The 18,680-nt window shown below is 41.8% G+C and overlaps 1 protein-coding gene across 8 annotated transcripts in view; it reads right to left on the bottom strand.

Moving 5' to 3' along the window:
* SMARCA2 (SWI/SNF related, matrix associated, actin dependent regulator of chromatin, subfamily a, member 2) overlaps positions 1-18,680 on the bottom strand; it is a 172,854-nt gene that overhangs the window by 127,965 nt on the left and 26,209 nt on the right. For all 8 annotated transcript variants that reach the window (XM_049710873.1, XM_049710867.1, XM_049710871.1 and 5 more), the window contains exons 5-9: positions 13,315-13,570; positions 6,764-6,890; positions 4,408-4,581; positions 3,120-3,293; positions 166-336 (exon numbers count right to left, since the gene is read on the bottom strand). In XM_049710873.1, the coding sequence (XP_049566830.1) occupies positions 166-336; positions 3,120-3,293; positions 4,408-4,581; positions 6,764-6,890; positions 13,315-13,570 (902 nt within the window). The remainder of the gene's footprint in view (positions 1-165; positions 337-3,119; positions 3,294-4,407; positions 4,582-6,763; positions 6,891-13,314; positions 13,571-18,680) is intronic.

The raw sequence follows: 18,680 nt of genomic DNA on the forward strand, positions 1-18,680 counted from the left end.
TAGTACACCTAGTACATCAACCCATTTATATCAGCAATGTTTGCGATATAATCATCTAAGTCTCCCACTAGTGTAGTAGGAAGTACTCATTAAAGGGCAAGACATGCCTAAAACTGGTCGGCGACCACACGTCCCCGGTTCAGCCACAGCCACTCAGGTGCTCACCTTCCTCTTCTTCCTCCTCTTCTTCTTCTCTTTGGCCGCCTGGGCTTGCTTGTGCTCCCAAACCAGATTAGTCAGGTTGGCCACATACTCATCCGTCTGCTGCAAAAGGTACGCTAAACGCCTATCTTTCTTTTGATCGATCAGTTTTCTATAGCCCTCTTCATCTTCAGCCTATTAAGGAAAGAAGAGCGTGATCAGAACATAATAAAAGTTTGCAGACGACACCTTTTTCCACTCATCCCTCCCCTTGATGGTCTGAACTTCGGTGGTCCGCGCAGCACACCGAATGATTCCGGCCACCTGAGTTCTCGCACCCTGTCTGGGAATAGGGAACACACGGAGGTACGATGCCTATGCCCCGGGGCACCAGAGTTCACGGCAAGGTCAACACACACAACTATCTGTGTGGTGTGATCAAGCACCCTGAGCCAACTTTTCATTCTTTTGTGTTCCTTTAACTGCGCAAAAAGTGTTAAAATTTGAGGATTCACCATCTGAAACTTATTCTTAACTTTATATTTTGGAAAGTGTCAAATATAATCAAAAGTAGAGAAGGTAGTATAATCTCTCATATAACCAACACCAAGCAACAAAAATTAACTCCCCATGACTCCCGTTTGTTTCGCTGCAGCCCTTCCCCCACCTCCTCCCTGCAATCCCAAACTGGATTGTCCTGAAGCAAATTCCAGACATAATAGCTTTTCATTCATAAATATTTCAATAAGTACTTCCAGAGGCAAGGAACTGAATAGGTTTTGAACAAATAACTTCTTATACTTAAAAGCATTACCAGAACTTCCCTGGTGGCGCAGTGGTTAAGAATCCACCTGCCACCGCAGGGGACATGGGTTCAAGCCCTGGTCTGGGAAGATCCCACATACCGCGGAGCAACTAAGCCCGTATGCCTCAACTACTGAAGCCCGCGCGCCTAGAGCCCATGCTCCGCAACAAGAGAAGCCACCGCAATGAGAAGCCCGGGCACCACAACCAAGAGTAGCCCCCGCTCGCCACAACTAGAGAAAGCCCGCGCTCAGCCACGAAGACCCAACGCAGCCAAAACTAAATAAATAAATGAATTTATAAAAAATGTGGTTGATTGGGAGGGATTTTGGTCAGCACTGCATAATGGGCCCAGATGACTGGAGACAAGTCATTAGCACCTGAAGCCTGACAGTGCTGAGCCATAAAACAGACACAGTACTTCCCACTTCTACCTCCTGTTAAGCAATATTATGAGGTTAAATGGAATAAAAACTGATGCACTCTGGGTCATTTCCAGAGAAATCTTTTTATACATCCCAATAAAAGGACATCTCAAAAATATCTTCCTCATGTGATGCAGGATAAAAGGAACACACTGCAAAATCTTTTAAGAGGCAGCTCTTTACAGAGAAGCTTAGGTTTTTCAGTCCAGGGCTGTCCCTCCAGCATCTGCCCGAGTAACAGCAGCCTCATCACTCCGTCTGGCTGCTGTCTGCCCCACGGATGAGCATGAACCTCAAATGCTATTATAACTGTAATTGCTTTTGGTTATGGTTGATCTCACTTGAAGAAAGAATGATAAAAAAAAACTTCAGTGTCTCTGTTATCTGTATATTCCATCATTTAATTGCGAAAATTAATGATTTGCAAATGCCTAATCATTAGTGTCAAGCCAATCTGTTACTGAAGTTCTAATATAGTTTCACTTCAGTTGAATCAGACAAATTTGACTGTTCCCTGCTCAAATACTATAAAATGGTCTCCCCAGCTAGTTAGCCATCTCCTGGTCCCCTCCCTCCCAAAAAACGAGAGGGAGGTAGGAGAAGGTGGTAAGACTTAGTAGACCCCGGACACAGAGCATTTTAAAATATGGTGTTCACTCTCCGAAATCCAAAAAAATTAATGACAAAAAAACGCAAACCGTAATACCAGCCAGGAAGACTATGTCATTTGGAATTTTCCAGGGACATAATTATGGGTTGAGGCTAATGATTTTATCTTCATCCAGTACCCAGGCATTACATCCCAGATAGAATTTGCACGTCTCCTATCAATATACATTACACACACTTTTCTAAAATCCACGGTGTGCTCTGAGGTCCGATTCCAAAAATAAATGGCCAATAAACTCAAATACGCAGGCCAGTGATATAAACCAATTCCTTCTGTGTTTATATATCCATTAAAAAGTAACAGTGGCAAAGAAATGACCCATGAATAGCCTTTGACAATAACATGGCTATGATCAAAAAAGTAGCATTTCAAAATTAACTTAAAAATCACTTTTTAAACTGTTAGAGAAAAATTTCTGCCAGAATTTTGAAGCACCAGTGGCTTCAAAAAAAGAGAACTTCTTAGATTCCAAGACACAACTTCATGAGATATTCATTCAAAACAACTTGTGTCATTAGTCTCAAAGAGGCAACACTTTAAAAAGAACTGCCGTTTCCATCCTTCCAGGTCTGGTGATCAAAACTCCTGCAAAATATAGTACCTGCCTTTATGTAAAAAGCTATCATCTGGGGCTTTCCTGGTGGCGCAGTGGTTGAGAGTCCGCCTGCCGATGCAGGGGACACGGGTTCGTGCCCCGGTCCGGGAAGATCTCACATGCCGCGGAGCGGCTGGGCCCGTGAGCCATGGCCGCTGAGCCTGCGCGTCCACAACGGGAGAGGCCACAACAGTGAGAGGCCCGCGTAGTGCAAAAAAAAAAAAAGAGCTATCATCTGAATAACAGTGCCACCCTAGGACATGGAAACCCTATACTCATCAGTGGTAGCCCTAGATTTGTGGCACTGCACTGTCTAGGAAAGGGAAGATATTTTTACTCCATCCCTGTGACGTTCAAAGGAATGGATTAGTAGATTTGATAAGCAGCTTTTACTCTCTCCTTCTACTACAGCATGTTTAACATTCTCAGTGCAGATGGCTGTGAGGGGAGCATTTTCCTGGGTTCCTGTAGGCAGGCCCCTTACCATCAACCTCCGCATTCTCTCCTTTTCGATCCGCTCGGTCTCCTTCTTCTGCTCCCTTTCAGTGTTGGCGTGCCAAGTGGCCACTGCTTTGGAAAGCTTCTGGATCTTCCCAGCCACAGACCGATGGTACTCCTTAAAATCTTTTGCATGCTGCAAAATACTGTTCAGGTATTCCTAAGGGATCCAAAGCGGGGAGAAGAGAAGGCTTAAAATTCAGTTCCCAATGTCGTTTGAGGTTTCATCATAGTACAGGGAAACTCTGTGTATGGAACACCCATGGGGGACTAGAACCTATTTTGGGACAGGTGCCCTGGTGTGTCTCCATAGCTGAGGTGTGGGCTAGGTAGTGGTGGGCAAGATGACGTCTCAAAGTTCGTTTTGGGGCCAGCCGGTGGAAGAGAAGCCTCCCCGGCCTTGACGGTGTGGCCACGTGAAAATGGAAAGATCAAAGGTTGAGAGAGACCTGCAAAACAGGGATGGTAAAATTTAAAGCAAATCACTCCCAGATAAACCTCAGGGAGACGGGTGTTTCCAGTGAGAAGCGTGTTACAGAAGTAGTGTTTCTTCTGCTCTCACTTAAATACCTTAGAATTGTCCCTCAAAAGAAGTTTTATAGGAAGCTAAAATTGCCATACATCTTTTGTATCCACTTTTTAAATAAAGAAGGGGAAACTTAAAACCTTATTGACACTTAAGTCCAACACTTTTCAAAACAAAACTTAATCAAGGCACTAAATTAAGCACAGAAAAACAAGTAAAATTCACAGGATTACGATACGAGATCAGATCCTACATCAAAATATTTCCAAATCCCTAGAAAGGAATGTTTTAAAATATCTGCCCCTGTGAAACCTTCAACTGGGCCCTTGAAAAGCCCCGGATACTATATTTATATCTGTGATAAAAATAACGGTTTGCCCTCTTCTTTCCAAGTTCCCTCTTCCCCAGGACTTTGCTCTAGGAAACACGCCTGTGCCTACCCAGTCAGCAGCATCCCATGGGGTTATGAATTTGACACGTGACTGGAATTCAGAAAGCAGGGTCCCCCCCACCCCCTTATCCTGTACTGACCGTTTGCATGTCCTTGCGGAGGTCACCTACCACTCTGGCTGGGCCTAGGTTTCCTCATCTATGACATGGTGTGGTTGGACTACGTAAGCTCCCAGGATCCTTTCTGTGACGTCCCCACTGCCCGCAGTTGTCCATTTTTCAGTGGTTCTGACTCCACCCAGTTTCTTGGTTAGCACCTCTGCCAACGGCGGGCCACCCAGAGCCCAGGCCCAAGTACCTGGTGCTTCTGCCGACGCTTCCTCTCCTGCTCGATCTTCTGCTGCTTCTCCAGCTTCTCCGTCATGCGGGCTTCCCTCAGGGTCTGGCGCTTGCTCCGTTTGTATGCTTTGGAGTTGAGGGCCGTCTCCAGGGTCGTGTCCCGTCGCATGCAGGCCACTACCTCCTGTCTCAACTGTCAAGAGGGGAGCAGTTAGAACACCTCCCCAGACAGAGGCCAGACCCCTGTCGTCCCCTGCCCTCCATTTAGTGGAGCCGAATGGTGACTCCCTGAGTTTCTCCATCACAGTTGGCCTTTTAGGAAACAAAGGGACTACATCATGCTGAATGTATATGGTATTTTCAAAGATGCTCTAAGTTTTCTTTCCAAAAAATTCAGAGAGGGAGCAAGTACGGCACTGTTAACAGTAAAGAAAATAAATCAGTAAGTAAGTAGAGGATGTCTTGGCTTTTAAATAAATTGATTCACTCTATTTAATTATCCTAATGATATTAATTAGTTAATAAGCTTTTTACATTTTTTTACTTCATTGTAAGTGTCATGCTAACTTTCTCTTTGTGCTTAAAGATTAACGTGAACAACGCTGGGCAAAAAAGAATAGAAGAGTTACTTCCTGCTCATGTGAAGTAGCTGCAGATATGCAAACAGTGCTAATTCATCATCTCATGTAAAAGATGGGAAATACTAGTTTGGGCTTCCTCCCGGTCCTAACAATGATATTCTTTGCAAGATACTTAATTTTTTTTTTTTTACTGTATTATGGACTTCTTTTAGATCAGAAATATAGTATTTCATTCATATTGTATGTTATGTGGTGGTAAAAGGTGGGGGGTGGAAACATGCACTGAAATAGCAATTCGACTGAATCTGAAATCAGCATCCATTACAGCTCATTTCATTGGAAAACTTCACAGATAACAGATTTTTCAATAATATGAAGCAAAAACCAGAAACCAATCAGAATCCAGCACAGTGAAGCTAATTTGAATCTAATCTTATTCCTGAAAATACTCATTTAACAAAATTTTATTCAACAGCTTATCAAGGCATTTTATGAAGTTACCTGTAAGAAAGAAGCAAATGGAATGCAGAAAGTTTTTTCTTTCCTTTTTTTGTTTTTAAGTTAAGCTCTAATCTACTCTCACAAACCTATGGTCAAGTAGCCGCCAGCCACCATGATGCCCCTCTTGTGATACTATAACCAACAAGGCAAAACGTATTTCCAAGTTCATATGACAATAGCAAGAGGGATGGCCTTGTGATTTTACTCACATCCCCCAACAGACCAAGTCATGTAATTCAGTACTTCCAAACTACTGTCAGTCATTCATTATTCATTTTGCATGCCCCGAGACCTTCACCAAACAAGCCCGTCTGACTGGCGAGGAAGCATTCCTTTTCCCCTTTGGCTAAATGCCGCTGTGTGATGACCAGGGGACCTGAAGCTTTGGGGTGAGAAGGCAAAACTCGCCAAAGTGAAAATTAGCTCTACTTCATTCCACTAGTCTCCTACTGATTTAGCAATTATAAAATAGAGCACTATGCTAGCCTTTCATTTTTTTTGGTATGTGGGCCTCTCACTGCTGTGGCTTCTCCCGTTGCGGAGCACAGGCTCTGGACACACAGGCTCAGCGGCCATGGCTCACGGGCCCAGCCGCTCCGCGGCATGTGGGATCTTCCTGGACCGGGGCACGAACCCGCGCCCCCTGCATCGGCAGGCGGACTCTCAACCACTGCGCCACCAGGGAAGTCCCTATGCTAGCCTTTCTTAATCAGTGACTACTAAGAACACAGCAAGAACAACAGATACAAATTCACTGATAAGTCAAATATGGGGGTCTGATGTGATGAAATGCTCCAAAAGTAGGTGTTGATGAATAATCAACAGTTACAAACCAGTTTTATGTATTTCTATAAACAATGAGCTATTTAGTTGAGTGGCTTTCGTATTTGTTAAAATGATTTTCATAGTCACGGCTAGGATTTTACATTTCTCTTTACAAAGAAGCTCTGATCTATCACCTTCCTGTTTTTCTTTGAAACCATAAAGGCAAACATAAGCTATCCCATCTGTTCTCAAGGTTTCATCTACAGTAACAAAATGCCGTAACTCTGACTTTGGAAACCATAATATGGAAGAAAAAAATGTCTCTGATGTACAGAAGAGAAAAACAGAATAATAAGCAGTTAGTCTTCATTCCTTTCAGTTCTGTGCTGCTGGTCGAAAAGATACAGTCTTTTACTAAGTTTATATCTTTATACCAATATTGAACGACTTAAGGAAACACACAGATCACACTCTGGAACAATTATATTTATTTCCTGCACCTCAGATGTGCTGGGGAAAAGGTATTACCTGACGCTGGAAATTGAGTAACCGAAGTGCTTTCAGTTCCACGGTTGCTTTGGTTCGTAAATCTGGTGGCAAAGAGCCAGGGAGATTTTCCAGTTCCTGTATCCTATGGGCTATGCGAGCCTGAAGTCTAACGGAGATAATAAAATGGGGGAAGGGGAAGGTGGAAATATACATTACAGTCTGGTCTTAAATGATAGACAACAACCTTAGGTTTAAGTTCACCTTCCAGATACTGACGGCCGATTTCTGATACCCAACTAGATTATCTGATGTTAAACAGAGAAAAGCTACCTTTGCATTAATGCAGACAGGTGCGATATTACTTAACACTTTGGCCTTCTTCACAACCTCTCTCTAACAGCCAGGAAGGAAGGCTCAGAACACATCTAGGAGGAAAGTCAAGCCCCATGGCTCCCTCCAAAGAGAGAGAGAAAATGAGACAGGAAAATATGACTTGCTCCCGAACGCCTGGCCAGCCAGAGTGCAGAGCTGAGACGACAGAGTTCTCTTTCTAACTTCTAGTTCTGTCCTAAGGCAACGGGGCCATTTGCCCTCCTTGCCAAGGTGCTGACAATGACAGCTAGTAAAGCTGAGTGAACAAGAGCAGTGTTAGGTGCTGAGGTCACAGAAACCAGTCAACCCAAAACATTCAGAGAGGGAGAGCGCGCTACCGGCCACAACCATTTCCTCTGCGAGCAGTGCTTGCTTGAGAAAAGAAAAGGCAAATTAGGCATTTTTAAAAATCAGGTTTGGGGCAGCAGTAAATAGTAAACGGTTTTTAAAAACTAAGAGTTTCCAGAAAAGGACTGCCGGGGAGTCTCATTCTGGACATCATCAAAAAATAGAACTATAGGTACTTCCTCACAATACAGGCAGAATAGAAAATAAGACTTACTACTTTATTCATTTGGGATACTATTACTGTTAGTCATAGAAACTGGTTTTAGGGTTCACCTGGATCCTGTTCTTACAAATAATTACATGCCATCTAAATCTATTTTTAGAATGACCTCCCCCCCACATTCGGGGCAAAACTGTCTTGGAATAGATTTCGACAAAGAAAGAACAGTAAAAGGTAGTAAGTTAAACTAAACTAATAGTAACTCCACTAAGTTAGGTGCATTTAAAGCACAATTCTGTCTCTCCCTCTCTCTCTCTCACACACACACACACACACACACACATACACCTCTACAAGGTAAATGCGTCATTTTATTGAAGAGAAAACTGAAGATCAGAGATATTAAGAAACATGTGGACTTCACAGAGCCAGTAAAGGAGAGAGCCGAGGCTGGAACCCTCACTGGCCTGACACAAACACCACTGCAACGATACTGCATATAATTAAAATATACTTCCTAACTGCAAACTCCCTTGGAACCCAACTATAAAAATTGATAATTAAAGATTCTGTTAAAAATTAATATTATGCGTTTTTCAACCTTTATGATGCTGTCTGTTGATATAAAAAAGTAAAACCTTCTGTGACTTAGATGTTGCAAAATATCTTAATAGTTCATATAGCCCAAATATCAAAATGAGGGCGTTTTTAAAAACTTAAGAGTTGTTTGCTTTGGTAGAGAAATAAAATATCATCTTTTTCAAAACTTTAAAAATGATAGTAAGGGTAATGCATCATTTTGCATTGACTTCATTGACAATAATATTCTGATAGATTCCTCTTTTATTTGGTATATACGTGTTATTAATTCTGATTTACTACATGATTTATCATCATAATGTGTTATTACTAATATTATTGTTATTGTGTGTTATTTCAACTATGCATACCAACACAAACAATAGTACTTTTAAATGGTTTAACCATGCAACAGACTAAAAATGTGTTAGTTCAAGCAACAACAATAAACTTTCATCAATTTATTCTCTTGATCAAATTGTTCAGACTCTCCCAACTTTCTTCCACATTCCTTTTACTATTGATACTCATGGGATTCTCATCACAGTTTAAAATTTTTCTTTGTATGAAACAAACCTTTACTTTCTTTAGCCAATTCAATTTCTTAAATACGCACATAACCAAAAATTCCCAAATAGAGCAACAGGTGATGGATCTTAACAACTAGGATATTAAGAGAAAAATCTATTACAGATTCTTCTCAAATACATAATTTAAAGGGAAAAAAACTAAACCAAGATAATTTTACTTGTGTAGTGTTAAGGCCATACTAAAGGAAATTTAGATACTACAGCAGGGTGAGATATGGTTATTCTGCTTCCTTGGTTCTAGATTTATTGCAGACCCTTTTCATTTGACTATCGCAGAATGTTTTCAAACTATCCCTTGGTATTGTGTTTTACTCTGTTTGACAAAGTGGGTCAGGTGCTACATTAGAAGAATGGCTGCTTTTTCCTTAATCATCTAAAGGACTATGGAACTAGGCCTAAATAAATAATCTTAGGACAACCGGGCTGACCGTGTAGAGACTAAATCACACTGAACCGGGAGAGGGGGGAGTTGGAGAGCGGAGAGGAGAAGTAGGGAGGTGGGGAGGTGTGGACTGGGGTAGATGGAGCCTTGGCTGACTTGGGCATGGGAGGGGGTGAGGGGTTACGAGGGGTGCACTTCTTCCTGAAATGACTGCTTCCCCAAAGGGCCTAGTAATTTGTCAGTGAATTTCAGATTCCCCAGCACAAAAGAATCTTTCTTTTATGAAAGGGAGGCAAGAAGTTAAAAGTGCAAACGTGCAAACTATAGGAGAAGAGGAAGGGTAGATTCCAAAGTAAAATTGTATGCATTCGATTCAGCACACGGTGTGTGTGTGTGGGGAGTAGCAAAGGTACAGGAGGGGCTTCTTTTTACGTAGAGAATTTTATCTGCGTGTGTGTGGTGGTTAATAGAAATCTTCGTTTTAAATAATGTGCCTCTCCAGACAATTTCATCTTCCCATCAGTGGGATTCAGCAGGTAGCCCGATAAGGAGATAGATTCAGGATTCTAAACTTCCCGAAACAACAACAGATGTAATACTGCATAACTGCGGGAGACTCATTTAGGGTCCTCACGGGTACAGAAAATTGAAGCAGAATTAGGTCGCTCAGGTTTTTCATACAGATTGAACAGTAAATCAAGAGGGCTTACTGTTCTGACAAGAAAAAGAGTTCCATTAAAGGCGACAGATATTTGTTCAGGTCCAGAGGAGAAGTTTATGATTCCTGTAGGAGAGTGATTTGAACAGAAAATGACACTGGTACATTTTGTTCCTTCCAGGAGCTGAGTGACACCTTTTAAAAAAGAGAGAGAGGGAGACTGACTTTTGGCAACTCTGCTGAGGAAGCGGCTCTTGGTGATTTCTAAGAAGGAATTCTCAGGGTTGTAATGGAGACCAGGGCAGGACAAAAAACACGGTAAGGGACTATGCTGGCTTCCTGAGGCAAGGAGGCTGTACTACTGCTTTCATACTAAATTCTGACTTGATACCAAAGAGCGCTCACATAATTCAAAGATGCTCTTCTGATATAAACTCCTTTCAATGTGAAATATATTTCTTTCTCACACAAACATCTGTGTAATTTACATGCTAACATGATAATTCGTGGAGCACTTCTGACCAACCCTCTAATCCTAGATGGAAGAACTGAAGTTAGGCACATTGACAGGGCCGAAAAAGCATGCCAAAACACCAAAAAAAAAAAAGTCACTGACACTTACTACAGAGAAAAGCAGTACAGTTCCATCATGAGAAAAGGATGGTCTAAAAGAAAGGATCCAATTTAAATGAGAACAAAATGTTTTTAACTGAAGAGCTCGTATAGATCTGAGGCAAAGTGTTCATATGCAGAAACTTATTTATGCTATTACTGAAAAAAGATCAATCTGTCAAAATTCTGATTTTATGAGGAATAAGGAAAAGCGGCCAAGTGACTTAAAAGTAAAAAAAATTAAGATTCTGACAATTTCCTTTCAATTTTCATAGGCGAGGTAAGTGATATTACAACAGTCAAAGAAACGAACATCTGTTAAAGAATTTCTGACAGGTGATTTTTGCTCAAACCAAGTTTATGAAATTATAAAAGAGACTTTTTTAAAGACCTTGCTCAAATCCTCAATCAGGAGACAAAGATAGACTGGACTCTTCCTATCAGTGCTAAAGGGTAGTAAGCCGTTCTCTCAAAGAGGGGCAGAAGGAAAAGAGTTTTTTAGCTGTCTTTTACAAGTGCCTAAGGGACTTAATCTAACCCTTTTTAAGGGATAAATATAACTAATCTCTGCAGCTGGACAATTTGTCTTCATAGAGGCAGAAGCCAGCTACTGCTCTATAACTGAAGAAGACAAAAGATGCCCCTACAAAACCCTGCCAGTGTAAACCTTAGCTTCTTCTCAAGATGGCCACGGGAGACTTCAGGCCAAAAGACCCACCAGCTTTGTGAACCCAGGCTTGCCAAATCAACCACTTCAAAAGCCAGGCGGCTTAACAAAAGAGGAGACATTTATCAAGTAATAATACTAATATGAAAAAGAGCCATTCCACCACTTTCTGCAATGCTTACAATTTAAAAGATACTGATAGATACTTTTTTTTTAATTGACACAGGTGTGGAGGACAAAAGCTTTCCACACACTGGAATAGGCTAAATAGTACCGATTAATACTGAATACTTTGGGAGACCATCCCTTAAGATCATTTTCAAAAAAAGTGCTAAAATGAGCTCATTACAAGAAAGGCCTGCAAATACAATTCTGGTAAAGATGAAAAAAGAAGGTTTAGGAGTCAGTAAGCGTGTACACGCACACACACGCACGCACACACACACACACACAACATAGGATGAGTAAGGGGGAAAAAATCTGGATGTATTTCTAGGTATAGTGTCTGTGTTACGAGGGTAGTTCATATGATTTAACAAAGGGACTGGTAGCTCTGTACCTTCAAGGTGGGAAAATAACGTTAGCTCTTAGGAAGTCAGAATTTCAGAGTAACCAAACGATACCCCTCTATCTCATTTACTGTCTTTAAAAAAAAAAAGACTTTTGACTTTTTTATTCAATAGCAACATAAAGAAAGGACTGCATATGAATACAGTTTTTCTGCCCCAAATGAGTACACAGTGCTAATATTTGACTTTTATACCACACTGCGATTATTCACCCAACAGAATCTGCCCATTAACACTGAAATATCAATTGATGATGGGTATCTAGCTCTCTAGGGATACGTGAAAAGCTGAAAACAGAAACATAAAAGCTCTTAATTGAGGATTAGTAATAGCAGTGAAAATAAAGTTATACTCTTCATCCAAAAAGGTACACACATTTAATGGCAAGTTACCGTGATTTCTTTCAAAATAACTCTTAAAGCTGGTAACTTAGTATTTTAATATAATAACAGATAAGTCACGTGTTTTCCAATAAAGAGTAAGGTAATGTTTTTAAATAAGGGCTCCTAGACATTATTTACTAACATCCCCTATAATTTTTAAACGCTAATTGTCTTTTAACTTAAATCATACTTCAGAAATAATAATAATAGCTAATATGTATTGACAGTCCTTGTATCATTTTATCTTCTCCCTACAAAAGATACTATAATACCCTCTTTTAACATAGGAGGAAACTGAGTCACAGAAAAACGATGTAACTTGAGGAAGGCAACACAGCTAGTTAGTGGCAGAGCATGCTTTCTGGCTAACTCCCAAAACCGTGATCTTCGTTTCATCTTATCTTGACTCAGTACTTACTGGACTCTCTTTTTGGTTGACATTAACCATGTACATCAAGGATCTGCTAACTACAGCCTGCCAGCCAAACCCTGCCCGTAGCCTGTTCTCATAAATCAAGTTTTACTGGAACACAGCCAACACAGCTGCTTTCACACCATCAGGGCAGAGCTAAGTAGTTACGACAGAAACTCTGGGGCCCTTTACAGAAAAGGTTTGCCAATCCCTGATTTAGATAAATGTGCCAAATCAGGTGAAAATGAAGTTTTTGGAGTAAGAGTTTAAATAAGGACCCCATGTGAAGACACTTACATAGGGCCTAGCCCAAAAGCTAGACCAAGCCACAGACCAACAAATGCATGAACTCAATCAAAGAAGACATTATATCATGCTACTGAAGTACCGCTTTAGTATCACTAGATGTGTCATTAACCTGAAGGTTAGGCCAACAGAACACTCAACATCTGAGCCGCTTACAGTCACCATTCAAGGACAAACTGACAAACCAGAAGGAAAGTGCATCATCTAAGTGTGGGCTGACGGCCTTCCTGGATCTTTAGGAACTCCGGGCTGGACTTTTGATCTTGGCATGTCATAGGGGTGCATAAATGAATGAGTGAAAAGCACAGTCCTGGGAACCTAGAACCCCCAGAAGAGGGTCCTCACCCCCATCCCAGTGGCAAAGAAACTCTTCTCTTGAGACTTTGCTCTAAAATCATTCTCAAGCCTGAGTCTTGGCCTCTGCAATTTCCCTTAGGCCTTTCCCTGGTCCCACAGAAAAGAATGACCACAATACCAGCAGACACCGGACCCCCCAGGCTGGGTGGTACCTGCCGGAATACAGAGTCTTTACCCCCGGGGCAGGTGCATTACCTGTACTCCCGCTCCTGCAGAATCTCCACGGGGTCCAGGCCCTGCGGTTTCTGGACGGGGCTGATCCGGCTCTGCTTCTGCTGCAGCTGCAGGATGGGCGAGGGCTGCCCCGGGGTCGGCTGTGGCACCGAGGGCCCGGGCACGGCGGCCGCGGGCGGCGGCGCTGCTGCAGGGGGCGCAGGCGAGGGCCGGCCGCTGGGCGCGGGCACCGGCAGCTTCTGTGGGGGGCTCGGGCCGCTCAGCTCCGGCCCCGGGCCTGCGGGACAAGAGCGACAATGGGCAGCTCGGGAGGAAAGGCACCCCGTGCCCATACCCGGCCTGCCCGCTGCCCCCTGCGAGCCCGGCGATGGGGACAAGTAAAGGTCTCACGAGAAGAAAACAGCAGGGAAGGGAGGAGGATGAGGAAGGCGGAGGGGAAAGGAAAGGGGAAAAAGAAAGAAAAAAGAAAAAAATAAAGAAAAGAAGCTGGCATCTATCCCAAAGGGAAATGGCCCCAAAATGACTCTTAGGTAATAAACTGATTAAGGAATGGACAGCCAGCTTTTAGTGTAGGTCTACAACGGGATTTTAAAAATAATTCCAGGTGCATTCAGGGTTCTGAAAAAGCAAGGGAATCACCCACTAGTCGGATGCAATTTGGGTGTGGTCCCAAAATCACGTTTCGCAAACTACACCACAAGCCCCCTTCATCCCAGCGTGGAAGAGCCCTGCTGTTAGAACCCATGCTTTACAAGTATAGGCAGCAGCTCGCCAGTCCTCTGACGTGAACTAAAAGGGGCACGCATTTTCCCTAAATGACCTATAAACTGTATTTCAGGCTTCATCAGTGCATCTAGGGAACTTTAATTTTTTACTACGTATTAGAAAATATTTCTGAAAACATTCAGTGCGGGGGAAAAAAGAATCTGCTCATTCCACCTAAGAAAACTTAGCAAATATTAAGATTCAAGAGAGCATTTTTCTCATGTTATCAGAATAAAGGGATACGCAATCATTAAGCTTATCAAAAGGCACTTAAGTTAATTTAAAGCAATTTCCCACATTAAACTTCAGGAGTTTAAATTGATTGCTAGGTCTGGACCTAAAATAAGTGTTCCATCTCTCCTCTTAGGTGAATTTTTACTTACTTCAAAGTTATAAATAAAATTAGTGATGCTACCAGAGGGGTTAGTAAATTAAAAAAAAAAAAAAACTCAGTAAGCAGATGTTAAAACCTCTCATGGGCATTCTTCCAAGTGTTTTCTATATCTTTCCAGAGAAATATTAAAATCATTAAATGGTAACAAAACTAATCATCTCTATACTTCAGAGCGACTTAATAATTAACCATACAAAGACATACATTATGAAAAAGTAGACACATTTATTCAATTTCCAGCAAACACCAGTTAGAAGTGGGCTTAAATGACAATGCAAGGATAGCAAACATTCTGACAGGAGGAACTGGAAGAGTTAGAAGAAAGTGCTTAGGAAACTACAGTGTGTGTGAGTGTGAGTATATGTGTCTGTGAGCATGTGTGTGTGTAGTGTTGTTGGTCTTCTGTTCACTTCCTTCTGAAATTAGGTAAAACTTTCCCAAAGACCTAGGGCTAGTTAAGACTTCTTGAGGTAATCTGTAGCCCTTGTTCTAGCATTGATGAAAAGTTCTGGAGGGAAAAATGCATTTCTGTTTTTTTTGTTTTAGGCACTGTAGATATACTATTATAATAAAGAGATTCTTTTCAGCTAAGTACATTCTGATTCTTTTTCTGAATGGGAGGTCTTTTACATAATGCATAACTTTTCATAATATTTCAGATATAGTTTCTTTCATCCATATGTAAGAAACCAATTTCTAAACATTAAATCTTAAGGTTGTTAAGCATTGGAATGAGATATGGAGGGACATTTTTTATTATATTTTCCCTCGAGGCCTTTAAAACAGGATAGATATTTTTTATCTGGGTTGCTTGAGCCAAAAGAGAGGAGATAGAGATTTCTAACAATTACTTTAATTCTCTGTGATTCTATGAATTTCCCTAATAAGCTCAAGAAACTGGTAGTTAAAAATATTGGAAGAATTTGTATGAGCACACCAAATAATAGATTTAATACACTGAAGCCCTTTAATAAAAAGAAAATCCGGGTCTTACTGATAAGATTAATATCATACTAATTACCCTAAATTCAGTTCTCAAAGTGTTTTTCCTCCTTTCAAAGTTTAAATAAGTCATCAATAAAAGCCATACCAGTGCAATAGTGTACACATTTCACTTACTCTGGGCGTTTTCTTCTCTAGCATTATGGCTTATAAATACTTATGTAGAAGTGTGTGCCAACTCCTCGAGGTATATTCAAGTCATTGTTTTTAAAACCATACGATCAAAGGGACGTATCCAGAGCGTGTCTGATATCCCCGGTTCCAAATCTAGCCATTTTCAGCCCATGACTGTGAACTAGACCTGATGCATACACACAGCTAGGCTTCTTTAATCCATTAATACAGAGACATCCTTATGTGGTTGAAGGACCCTTAAAATTGAGAAGCCAGAGAGACCCAAACGTGGACTTGGATATTCAAATCTCCAATTCCAAAAGGACTACAACTCCAAAAGATACAAGGTGCACCTTGTGTCTTTCCAAAATAACTGATAAGTTTCACCTACGGGCTGTGTCAGTCTCAGCAAGTTACTCAGCCCCTGGTGCTTCAGTCTCCTCGTCAGTAGGATGGGGATAATAACAGTACAGTACTCACCTCACAGGGTGCTAGTGAGGATTCAATGAGACAATGTGGCTATGCGCTCAACCCTCAGCTCTGGTCATATTTACTGCCACAAAGGACACCAAGGTAAAGAAGCCTAGTTTAATCACTCAGCTTTTCAGAAAAGCTCCACAGCAAAAGAAAGGCTTTCAAGGAAATTTGGTACTGTATTAGCCGGCAAATTTGGAAGTGCACTCTTCTAGAGCAAACTTCAAAATGTTTCCACAGTTTAATACAACTCAGCACAAACACTCAGATAAGTCGGCTTGCCATGTGCTTCCTGCTAATCCCCCATCAGTCACAAGCAAACTCCTTTCTAACTAAAAACTGCAAGTTCATTTACTGCCTGGGTCTATTTTATCCTCCCTCCAACAGATTATAGAAACTTCTCTTTACAGAGGCTAGGGGACTGACTGCAACTTGCTGCAACTAGACATGCCCAGAACACAACTACCTAACCATGAGGTGTTCTGCCTGTCCTTCAGGCAGCTGAGTTGCCTGAATGGATTTTCTCTGTATCAACAGAAAGCATCTCGACAACAGACACTCACGGTCTGCAAAACGATAAGGACTCACGCCCTGATATCTTCAGATGGAGGACAAATTACATTCTTTAGCTTATCTCCTATTCCCTCGCCAATATAAACAACTTAGGCTGAATTGTCAGAGGTACAAAATGTGTCTGTTTTCCCGTCGGTCCTCACTTTAGAAGTCAAGGTAGGTAGACGCCCTGACTCTCCTGAGGGGTGTCCCACTGCAGCTAAGTGTTGGGGGGGAGGGATCTTTATTAGATGCCTGAATTTAAGAAACAGGTAAACAAACTTATTAAATTACCTAAGTCTCACATGGACAGAATTTCTGTACAGAGTTCCCACTTTACCCTCTGCACAGAAGGATGTTTATGCAAATAACCGTCTGTGCATTAGACAAGGATTTAAGTGGTTTCCAGAGGCTGAAAAAAATAAATGTAATAATGATGCTTAAATGAAGCATACGAAGAAATTTTAGATAACTAAAACAAGGAGAGGGGGAAGCAGGAGAGGCACAAGCACTGAAAAAAATCACCAGTAAATCTCTCACTTTCTACCATGAAGGCTTCCCTACCCACCGCAAAAAAACCCAAAACTTTTCAGTTCCTATTTTGAACTTTGCTTTAGTCTCTAAAAAGAAAAATGAATCAAAATTAAAAGAAAAACGCTGGGTTTGATTTGAGTGGAGCCCATAGTAGGCAAGGATCAGAGTTATTTACTTCTTCAGTGCACACTTCCGTGTGCACTTGTTCAGTGCACACTTCGTAATTCTCTGGTGGTGGCACTTGTGGTGAATGATAACTTTGGAGTAGGTTTGAGGCAGATCACCCCAGCCAAAAAGATTCTCTTCACACATGAATGACACCCGCAAATGGGACAAGAGAAAAATGGAATCACAGCTACCACCAGTGAAGCTGACATACTTAAATTGATTTTTTTCTGAAATATTAGCAGAGGCATTTATAAGCAATTATATTGCTTTATTTAAGAAAAGGAGGGGGATAAACAATACAAGTAATATTAACTTAAAAAGCCTTTTTTTGTGTCTTCCTTGGACTTGTCCGAAATACCCATGCAAAAAAAAGTGTGTCTTTGTCAAGTAAGGTCATCATCTCCCTGTGAAATCTGAGATTTGGGGACAAGATGAGCAATGTAACCTCCCCCTCCCAGTGGCAGGAATGAGTCTGCTCTATTTGAAGAAAGTATCCTCTTTCCTCCTTTATCCATAGCCTCTTTGCCCACTCTGGCACTATCCGCCCAAATATTTTCATTTCTAATGACTGCTGGAAATACAAAAGACACGAGCAGTGAGTAACAAAACAAGTTCCCCCTAATGACAGGACCCTGGTGAGGGAAGATGTACGCATTGGGTGAAAAAAAAAAAAAATGGAGCCCTCTTCTCTGGAAATGATCCAGAAAAGGCACCCAGGATTGTGTTGGTTAGGATGTGAAGTATTTGTTATACACAAGTGTCCGGCTAACTGAAAATCCATCCTTTAAGTTTTACTACGTCATCTGATCTCACTGTGGTGACTTTGGCTGAAAGGTTTCTCAAACGAAATCACTTAGCTTGCTGCCTTCTTGAACAATACCCTGGAAACTTTTCCTATTGTGCGTAGGTCATTTTTTGTTGTTGTTGTTGTTTTTTGTTTTTTTTATCGGTACGCGAGCCTCTCGCTGTTGTGGCCTCTCCCGTTGCGGAGCACAGGCTCCAGACGCGCAGGCTCAGCGGCCATGGCTCACGGGCCCAGCCGCTCTGCGGCATGTGGGATCTTCCCGGACCAGGGCACAAACCCGTGTCCCCTGCATCGGCAGGCGGACTCTCAACCACTGCGCCACCAGGGAAGCCCTCGTAGGTCATTTTTAAAAATAACAAGCCTCGCTGAGGTCCATGATGAGGGGATACCCCAGGACAAGCTGCGATGCACGGGGAAGTGTGCCTGTGTGACATGGTCCCTCACGATTACCTTTTGGGAGGCGCAGATTTCGCTCCTTCCATCTTAAATTACCAACAATCTGACTATGACCATTCAGCCTCTACTGGGACCTCCTTTAGTTAATGCTCCTCATATACTGAGATGCAGGATATCAAGGTC

The sequence above is a fragment of the Orcinus orca genome, chromosome 6 (genome assembly GCF_937001465.1).
Source record: "Orcinus orca chromosome 6, mOrcOrc1.1, whole genome shotgun sequence".
Lineage (NCBI taxonomy): Eukaryota > Metazoa > Chordata > Mammalia > Artiodactyla > Delphinidae > Orcinus > Orcinus orca.